General features: G+C 41.0%; 1 protein-coding gene across 2 annotated transcripts in view; it reads left to right on the forward strand.

The window, feature by feature from the left end:
• The window catches only part of rhot2 (ras homolog family member T2), a 48,140-nt gene that overhangs the window by 30,058 nt on the left and 7,396 nt on the right, over positions 1-10,686 (forward strand). For both annotated transcript variants that reach the window (XM_043711436.1, XM_043711435.1), the window contains exons 10-18: positions 2,518-2,626; positions 3,408-3,528; positions 4,068-4,152; positions 4,238-4,383; positions 5,405-5,505; positions 6,328-6,458; positions 7,111-7,191; positions 7,567-7,689; positions 10,243-10,445. In XM_043711436.1, coding sequence (XP_043567371.1) covers positions 2,518-2,626; positions 3,408-3,528; positions 4,068-4,152; positions 4,238-4,383; positions 5,405-5,505; positions 6,328-6,458; positions 7,111-7,191; positions 7,567-7,689; positions 10,243-10,445 — 1,100 coding nt within the window. The remainder of the gene's footprint in view (positions 1-2,517; positions 2,627-3,407; positions 3,529-4,067; positions 4,153-4,237; positions 4,384-5,404; positions 5,506-6,327; positions 6,459-7,110; positions 7,192-7,566; positions 7,690-10,242; positions 10,446-10,686) is intronic.

Below are 10,686 nucleotides of genomic sequence, written 5' to 3' on the forward strand. Positions count from 1 at the left end.
CAGATACATAAATTGGGGCATTATGGTATGGTGAAGGTGCCACAGATACATAAATTGGGGCATTATGGTATGGTGAAGGTGCCACAGATACATAAATTGGGGCATTATGGTATGGTGAAGGTGCCACAGATACATAAATTGGGGCATTATGGTATGGTGAAGGTGCCACAGATACATAAATTGGGGCATTATGGTATGGTGAAGGTGCCACAGATACATAAATTGGGGCATTATGGTATGGTGAAGGTGCCACAGATACATAAATTGGGGCATTATGGTATGGTGAAGGTGCCACAGATATATAAATTGGTGCTGTTGCTTTGCATTTGGGTCAATGGAGTCAGTCCTAGTCACCAAGTCACAGAGCAGGTCCAGTGGTGCCGGAGGCAGTGTCTCTATTATGAGGAATGACTGGTAAACATGCTTTGCACTCTTACAACGGGGAAGGTAAACCAGAAACATCACACAATCATGGGAGTAGGATAGTTAAAGCTCGTATAAAGGTAACTTTACTTCAACTTGCACTTATTTAGTCATTTTAACGTCATAAACCATCTCAAACTGCTTCACAAAAGAAATGTTACAAAGTAAAGCTTTACTTTGGCAGCTGAAACGATGGCCACCAACAATGTTAAACAAGTGTGTCAGGCTTGGTACTTGCTTTAAACTGAGCTCAACACTATCTCTGGCAGGGATTAATTTAAAGTCATAGCTTTAAATTAAGGGGGGGTAGATATAGGACTGATGTTAGGGGTAGGTTCTTCACTCAGCGAGTCGTTAGTTCATGGAATGCCCTGCCAGTAACAGTGGTGGACTCTCCCTCTTTATGGGCATTTAAGAGGGCATTGGATAGGTATATGGAGGATAGTGGGTTAGTGTAGTTTAGGTGGGCTTGGATCGGCGCAACATCGAGGGCCCAAGGGCCTGTACTGCGCTGTATTCTTCTATGTTCTATGTTCTATGGCTGGACAGACTTTAAATGGATCTCGCAACTCAAGACTGGGCATTCATAAGATGTTCTGGCCATCAACAGCAGCAGAGCTATAGTCCAGCGCAATCCGCAACTTCATAGCGCAGCATATCCCTAATCAATCGTTACCATCAATTCATGGGATTAACCCATGTTAATGTTATTTTCTTAAGCATTTCAGTAGAGTTACAGTTAAGCCTAATTCTTTTAAAGTTATTTTGTCTGTGTCTTAACTACACTATAAAAATTGTGTGTTTTGCTTAAAGTCTATTACTTTGACCAATCGAATTGCATCTTCCATTGAAATAAGTAGTAGTTAGGGTATAGACTATTAATATTTTGAGGGTGGTCCATGACAGATAAAAAAAAATCTACTTCTGTCTGTCTTGTTCTAATTGAAATACTGTGGTGTCAAGATGACCATGCTTTCCTCGTCTGGGATGGCTTTAGGTTTAATGGAGGGTTGATAATTAAAAATATTGTTTGGTTCTTCTAATTTCACTTCTGTGTCAGTCCAAATACATCAATGGTCAATACAACTACAGCAGGTATTGTTACCATGTGACAGCATCACTGTAAAAGTGGTCCATTCTACAGGACCCAAAATTCATCAAGAACATACGCATCAGAAGCAGTCAGTGGTTAAAGGTGGTGATGGGTATAAGAAACTCGGAAGCAGGGAAAGCATCGGTGCCCAGGGTTTCTGTCCCTGGTCTGACATCCCCTGCTCATCCACCTGTCTGCCTCAGTTGTTAACCTTGCAATTAAACTCTACAGCCTCTTAACTTTGTATGAAATGCTTTCACAGAGAGTGTTATGATCCACTAAAGTCTAAAGCTTTATGTTTGCTAATGTTTTCTCCAAATTGCTTTTAAAATCTTCAAGTTCTTATTAGAATTTCATTATACAGTAGCTCTTCCAGGCTACCATTTTAAAATCACGTGCAAAAGAACCAGAAAGTTGTTGAGAATTTTGTTTCACAGAGAGCTGTTATGATCCACTAAAGTCTGAAAGGGTGATAGAAACAGGTTAAGTAGTAATTTGCAAATCTATTTTATTTATTTCCTTTGAAAGGCTATGGGATAAAACTGGGGTTGGGACTCATTGAATAAATACATTTTTCAAGGATCTGGCAAGGGCTGCCTTCTCTCTTGTAAGGTTCCAAGATTGGGGATTTGCTAACGTGCAATTCACTTGGTGCCTTTCTCCCACCTTCTCCCTGGAACCCTACACACTGTTTATTTTCTAATTCCCTTTTGAATGCTTCGATTGAAAGTGAGGACTGCAGATGCTGGAGATCAGAGTCAAAATTGTGGTGCTGGAAAAGCACAGCAGGTCAGGCAGCATCCGAAAAACAAGAGTATCAACATTTCGGGCATAGGCCCTTCATCAGATTACTAGTATAATGGAGACTGAGTTAGTTACTATGTTTTGTAACAGCCTCAAACTGTAAATGCAAACATCCTGCACAAATGTGCACAATTTCAGAACCTAATCAGCACACTCAGGTTTGACCTCACTCTGTATTTTCCGATTTCGTCATTCAGAAATACTGTTTCAGGAACCCCTTATCACCTCAAGCTTTGGAAGATGTTAAAACTGTGGTCTGGAAAAATACACCTGATGGAATCATGGATGACGGGCTGACATTAAGTGGTATGTTGTGTACAATGTAAACATAGCACAAATATAAGAGTGTTTCTTCTTTCAAAGTGGGAGGGCTTCCTCTGTCCCTAGTTCTGGAATATTTGAGTAAAGGCTTGTAGAATGTACCTGATTCCTGATAGTCAAAGGGAACTTCACCCCCTCAGAATAGACTACTAGCTGATAATCCTCTTTTGATTGGAATGTGTTTGTTTCAGACCTGACATGGTCGAGATTTACCAGGCTATGGAGACAGATTACTGGAGAGAAGTTGACTAGATAGTCACAGACTTGATGGGTATCTGTTCAGTCTTCAAAATAAACTTTGTAATTATTTGATTTATTGATCTGTTACTGAATAGTATATTCCTGCAATTCAGGGACAAATCCTAGAGTAACCATTACCTCATAACAGAACTGTATTGAACTTCCAGACTTTGAGCATATTAGCTGATAAAGACTCTGCCTGGTCTGCCTTCCTGATACTTGGTACAGTTCACAGCAATCTTTCCTTTTGCCCCCACTCTATTTTTTTTCTCCTCCCACCTGCTCACTCAAGGCAGTATGTTTGTGTATGAATTACTTGAAGGATCCCTCAATGCACTGTTATCTGGTCACTGTGTGTCCGAATCATTAGTCTATCATGCAGAGTACAAAGTTGTGACATTTTACTATTGGTAAACTAGGTGGTGATGTTTTCTGATTTTAAAAAGGCAGAGCTGTCAGTTTGAAAACGCTGCCTGTGTCTTACTAAATCTGTTCTGTGAATGCCCCTCCAATTCCTCCCCTCCAGGTTTCCTGTTCTTAAACATGTTGTTTATCCAGCGAGGAAGACATGAAACCACTTGGACTGTTCTACGGAAGTTTGGCTACGACGATAACTTGGAAATGACCGACGACTATCTGCACCCTCAGTAAGTATCAATAAAGTATCAGTCAACTGAGTATGGAGTGGTATTATCACGCTTCTGGGAATGCTGCTGTATAAATTTAGAATAGGGTATATTAGCAGATGTTGTTATGGACAGACTGGCACTTAGAACAATTAATGTCACAAACTGAAGTTAACAGGATCCCCATAAGGTGCTATTAATAATTCCACAAAGAAGCTTAAAGTACTTGAGATATAAGGACAGTGTGAATTTCTCTGTTTGTTTTTTCTACATTCTATGAATCTGAGTCTGAAGTGTAGAAGAATAATTGACTCTGACACTGGTTTTTAGCTGACTTGATGGCCTTGTGAGTAAATGGAATTGTTGATCAAATTGTGTCCTGATCTGATAGGCATCACTTCCAACCATAGGACTGGGTGTAGAGGATACTTCTGCCCCTTCCCATTTATTTCATTTTAGACCATACAGTTCATTAACCCAACAATCGCTATCATTGCTATTGTGACTAAAGTAATTTTTGCAGGAATCTATAATTCACCAGGTGCATACCTCCCTTGCAGGTTGCGAGTTCCTTACCAATGTACAACTGAGTTGAATTATTGCACCTACATGTTCCTGCAACAAATCTTTGAGAAATATGATGTAGTAAGTAGCTTTTCCTTTAATCCTACAGCAAGGTTTAGAGAGAGTGGCATATCTCCTGTCTCACCTATGATTTTATTATGCACAGGATAATGATGGTGTTCTGTCTCCAATTGAACTGAAGAACTTATTTAGTGTGTATCCTTATTTTCCCTGGGGCCCCGAAGTATTTAATACAGTGTGCACGGACGAGAGGGGCTGGATCTCTCTTCATGGCTACCTATGTTATTGGACGTATGTATTGTTTGTAACTGTCTGTTTGCCAATGCTCTTAACATTCCTGAGGTGGTAGTTACGCCTTTTTGAAGGGACTGAGATGTACAATCTTTTCAATTGACTACCCTAGACATTTAAATCAGGCAAAGATCAAGAGTCCAAATACCAGGAGTGACATATAAAATAAAACCTTTAACTTGCATACTTTTCACCCCAAATATAGTCCAATGGGCGGTTTATCCACAGGTGATTGCTGAAGTTGACAGTGTTAGCCATAGCTCAGTGTTTATCACTCTCTCCGAAGTCAGAAGATTGAGTTCAAACCTATTACCACAGATTTCAGTGCAAAATCATGGCTAACACTCCAGTCAGTACTGAGGGAGCTTAAACCAGGGCCCTAATAGCCTCAACATGTTGTGAAATGATCTCACAGCACATGCAAGTGGAGTTATCCCTGGTGTTAGGACAATAATTATCATTCAACCAATATCACTAAAACAGATTATCTGTTCACTTATTTCTTTACTGTTTGTAGGAGCTTTCTGGACAAAAATGGTTGCCCTGTTTCCTACATTACAAAAGTGACAACAATTCAGTGGTACTTAATTGGTTATGAAGAACTTTGGGATGTTTCCAGTTTGTCTGACTGCATAAATGTAAAATCTCTCTTTGCATATGGGTTAAAGAGACAATGAGGATGCACTTCTAGGGAGAAAGCTGTTAAGGAATTTGATGATAGCCATGTAGGTTTGTTTTTAGTTTTATGAATGGGGCAGTAGGATTGTTGGGTTCCCTGTCACGACTTTACTCCGCTCCTAACCAGTTAGCCCCACCACCCTGTCACTGCATCTTAGTATTCCCTCTCTCCTGCATTCCATTCAAATCCTTTGGTTTTTAGTTAATTATTTCTTTGACTGCAAGAAACTTGAATTGGCTTCCTCTGATCACAGGCCCTGTTAATGTTTACTGTTTGCCGCCTGGCCTAGGCTCCATATTAAGTGAGAAGCAGCTCACTTCCCTTTTGTCTTTTCCCTGGTAGGTTCATAGCTTACCTGGATGTCCATCGCTGTATGGAGTATTTAGGATATATGGGATATACCACCATCATGGAGCAAGAATCCCAAACTGCAGCCATCACAGGTAGGGAGCAGCACCTGGCAGATGGGAGAGTATCCTACAGCCTCAGATGGTGTTCATTGTGTAGGGATCTCAATGAGAGCTGATATAAGGAGGAGATTGGAGTAGAACTCTGCTGTATAATTCCTGAGAATACCTTTGGGGTGTAGAAAGATCAAATAGGTCTTTGTACCATATCTGAATATTGAGTGTAAGATAAAGGAGTGATCTAAATGAGGTATTTAAAATGATTAAATCATTTAATAAAGTAAATAGAGAAAAATTATTTCCTTTCATCCAGTATTTAAAACTTCGGACAAATCTTTAAAATATAGCTAAATTGTTCAGAGATAATGAATTTTCGCAAGTGGAATGGAAACTTGGACCTCTTTCCGTCTGTATTTCTCTCCTCATCCCCAAACCCTACAACCAAATTGCAGAGATTGGCAAGTGAATTAACAATTTCAAAACTTGAGATTTTGTTAGGCATTTATAGTCAGGGTTTCGATCCACTGCAATCATTGGAGGCAAGGTGCAGATCAGCAATGATCTGACCGAACAATGGAACAGGCTCAAGAGGCTGAACATTTCCTCCCATTACCACATCCTCTGATACAATACTGTATTGTCCACTGAAATTAATTGAGTTTGTATAAGGAACAGCCACTGGGCAGGACCTGAGAGACCAATTCCTGTCACACTGGTATCTTCACAAATGGAATAAATTGCTGTCTCCTGCTCCTACATAATACCCAAGCTTAATGTTGCTGGAGAATCCATATGGATTTCCCTACCTGTCATTGCACCAATCAGTTAAAGCTTTTTATCTTAAAATAACTGTTTCAGTGACTCGGAGTAAGAAGCTGGATTTGGAGAAAGGACAGACTCAAAGGAATGTGTTTCTTTGTAAAGTAATCGGACCAAAGGGCACTGGGAAAACTGCATTTCTGCAGGCCTTTTTGGGGCGGAGCTTGAAGGTACGTTTAATAATTCTCCCACTTCCAATTCCACTGAGGAATATTTGCACAGAACCTGCCTTTTCTCTCTGCCTCATATCCTTAGTTTCAAATCCCTCCATTGCCTATCTCCTCACTGAGCAACCTCCAGCTTCTGAGACATTGTATTCCTCTGGTTCTGGTCTTGAGTATCCTGGTTTTAATCACTTCTTCATTGACAGCCTCAGCTCTGAAATTCCTTCTCTAAACTCTCTGCATTTAAGAAGCTCCTTAAAACCTGTAATTTTGGTTACACTATTTTTCTTCCTCTTCTGAAATCTTCTTATGTGGCTTGGTGTCAAGTTTTGTTTGATAATGCTCTTCTGTTACTCTGTTAAATGTTATATAAATGAAGGTATGAATTATTTATTCCTTAATTAGCACTGGATCCGAATCCTGGAATTTCCTACCAAAAATTATCATAAAAGTGTGGATTGCAATGCGTCAAGAAGCTCCATCGGGGCAGTTGGAATGGGCATTAAATGCAGCTTTGTCAGTGTTGCTCATGTATTAAGAGAAAAAAATGAATGCACATAATGCATACGACAATGCCAAACAAATCAGATATTCATGCTGTAAAATAAGCACAGGATCTTGATACTTCTTTAAAAGGTTACTGTCCTTTTTATTTCAGATGCAGAACGAGATGGGCAGGGATGTCTCTGATTTCACAATCAACACCGTGCAAATCAACAATCAGGACAAGTATCTAATAGTGAGCTCTGGGGTCTTAGAATTGCAGACAATCGAAGATTCAGGTCCACGCAGCAATAAATTCCTTCCAGCTCAGTTACTGTCTTAATGTCATCACTGAAACAGTCTAGGTGTTAATATGTTACTGCAGTAGAATGCTTTCTCAAACAGTGGTGTTGGGTATGTTGAGGGAGTTATGTATTCACCCTACATGTCTTTGTGTTTTTCTGTGTAAGTACTCTCTCAGTATATGTTAGCATGTACCCACAATGTGTGCATGTGTCTTTCCATGTGTCTGGGTCTTCATGCATGTCTCTATCCCATCTCTATCTCTGTTTTGACTGTAGGTTTGCACCCAGTAATCAATGATGTGTTCATTTGTGCATCTCTGTCCTAGCTGCATGAGGTGGATGTTGATACTGAGTTCCTGAAAGCCTCCTGTGCCACCTGTGATGTTGCCTGTCTGATGTATGATATCACTGATGCCAAATCTTTCAACTACTGTGCCAGTATTTACAAGGTGAGCTGCTATCTGATACAAATAACAGACCAGACACAGAGACAGATTGAGAAAGTAATTAAAGTCTTTTTCCACTTTGTACACTCTAGGGTTGGTCTTAGCAGACCTAGGAATAAAGAGCAAAAATTTTGGTTTTATGATATCCAATATAATTGTTGCTGTCAAGACATCAAAGCATTAAACCAAGGTCCTGAAAGCCTTTGCGAGTAGATACAAAAGCATGCATGAGACCGTTTCAACGAAGAATAAAGTAGTTCTCTATGGTGCCTTGACTGAGATGTATCTCTCAAACCTGCTTTTAAGTAGCAATGTGCTCATTGTCCTATTATGAGAGCTTGCTGTTTGCAAATTGGTTGCCACTTTTTTCCCTGCTGTAACTAATTCCACTTCAAAAGAGTACTTAATTGACTGTAAAGTACTTTGGGACATCCTTATATTGTTCAGGATGCTGGGGAAATGAAGGTTTTCTCTTTATCCATGATATTTAAAGGGAATCTTCAGATAAATGTCCAACGCTGTATTGACAATGTATGAAACACGGGCTGTTACAAAGACATTCAATAATTGACATAGTCAGTAAGGATTGAGCTTTTGTCTGCTTGTTCTGGGAGCGGATGTAAAGTTGCTATTGTTAGTGTTTCTGCTGAGGGTTCAATCTTTCCAATATCCCTTTCCAACAACTTCCAAGAGAAAGAAAAGTTGAGCAGGCTGTATAACTGGAAGCCCCCATCTGGGATTATTCATTCCACACACTGGATGAAGTGAGAATTTACGGCAACAATTTAAAAAACATAGTTAATTCTGTCTGGCTATTTATTGCTTATCCCAAATTGCCCTGGAGAAGGTGGTGAGTCACCACCATGTTGGGAGTTACAGACCAGTCAGTCTTACATCAGTGGCGGGCAAATTATCGGAGAGGATTCTGAGAGACAGAATTTAGAAGTATTTGGAAAAGCATAATTTGATTAGAGTTTGTCAGCGTGGCTTTGTGAGGGGCAGGCCATGCCGTACAAGGCGAAAGTGAGTACTGCAGATGCTGGAGATTAGAGTCAAGAAAGTGGTGCTGGAAAAGCACAGCAGGCCAGGCAGCATCTGAGGAGCAGGAAAATCGACGTTTCGGTTTGAAGATGTGACAAAACATTTAAAGCAGTGGATGTGGTGTAAATGGATTTTAGCAATATGTTTTGATAAGGTTCATCATGATAGGCTCATTCAGAAAGTAACGAGGCATGAGGTACAGGGAAATTTGTCTGTCTGGATACAGAATTGGCTGGCATGTAGAAGACAAGATGCAGAACTGGGCTGAGAAGTGACAGATGGAGTTCAGCCTGGAAAAGTGTGAAGTGATTCATTTTGGAAGGTCAAATTTGAATGCAGAATACAGGGTTAAAGGCAGGATTCTTGGCAGTGTTGAGGAGCAGAAGGATCTTGGAATCCATGTCCACAGATCCCTCAAAGTTGCCACCCAAGTTGGTATACTGGCTTTCATTAACAGGGGGATTGAGTTTAAAAGCCGTTCTACAGAACCTTGGCGAGACCACACTTGGAATATTGTGTTCAGTTCTGGTTGCCTCATTATAGGAAGAACATGGAAGCTTTGGAGATGGTGCGGAGAAGGTTTACCAGGATGCTGCCTGGACTGGAGGGCATGTCTTAGGAAGAGAGGTTGAGGGAGCTAGGGCTTTTCTCATTGGAGCAAAGGAGGGTGAGAGGCAACTTGATAGAGGTGTACAAGATGATGAGAGGCATGGATAGAGTGAATAGTCAGACTTTTTCCCAGGGCATAAATGGCTGTCGCGAGGGGACATAATTTCAAGTTGATTGGAGGAAGGCTTAGGGGAGATGCCGGAGATCGGTTCTTTACACAGAGTGATGGGTGCATGGAATGCACTGCCAGCAGTGGCAGTAGAGTCAGAGACATTAGGGACATTTAAGTGACTCTTGGATAGGCACATGACTGATAGTAAAATGAATGGTATGTAAGTTAATTTGATCTTTAGAGTAGGATCAAAAGTCAAGGGCCGAAGGGCCTGTCGTGTGCTGTACTGTTCTATGTTTTGAGTCATTGCAGACCGTGCAGTGGAGGTGCACCGAAGCACTATATAGTGGGCATTCTAGAATTTCGTCTCGGCAACAATACCTGAACGTTTGTGTTTCACATCAAGATAACGTGTGACTTGAAGTGGGGCTAGCATATGGTTCTGTTCGTAAGTATCTGCCAGCCTTCTGGTTTGGGAAGAGCTGTCACTGGTGTCTCGGTGAGTTGTTGTTAATGTAAATAGTATCTGCTGCTGCTGCTGTGCATCAGTGATGGAGTGCATGATTATTTCAGTTGGTTAATGGCCTGCTCATCTAGTGGACTGCTTTACCTTGAGTGGTTTTAGCTTTTTGAGCATTGTTGGAGCTGCACTCATCCACACAATTGGAGAGTGTTTTATCACATTTCTGATTTTGTTCCTTTTAGATGGTAGACAGTCTCTGGGAGTTTGGAATGGATGCAAAATTCTCAGCCTCTAACCTGCTCTTATAGCCTGAGTATTTATGTCTCCATAGGAACACTACATGGAGAGCCGAATCCCCTGCATCTTTGTGGCATCAAAGGCTGATTTGCCAGAACAAAAGCAGGAACATGGGATCACGCCCGTGGAATTCTGCTACAAACACAGACTCCTGGCCCCGTTTCATTTCAGCTGCAACAGTGACGAAGCAACAACCTCTCCGATCTACTCGAGGCTTGCACTTGCTGCAGCGTTCCCGTGAGTATTCTGGAATATTCTCAGTTTTATCCGAGAATTGTTGCAAGGAATGAGCACACCTTTTTGCTTCACTTAGTGTTATGGAACTGATTACTCTCTGAGGTAAAGTCAGTTGTCACAGGCTTGATTGGCAAGTAACATGAGGGGCAGCATGGCAGCACAGTTGCTAGCACTGCTACCTCACTGTGCCAGGGACTCAGGTTCGATTCCAGCCATGGGTGACTGTCCATGTGAAATTTAC

Source organism: Chiloscyllium plagiosum, chromosome 21, assembly GCF_004010195.1.
Source record: "Chiloscyllium plagiosum isolate BGI_BamShark_2017 chromosome 21, ASM401019v2, whole genome shotgun sequence".
Classification (NCBI taxonomy): Eukaryota; Metazoa; Chordata; class Chondrichthyes; order Orectolobiformes; family Hemiscylliidae; genus Chiloscyllium; species Chiloscyllium plagiosum.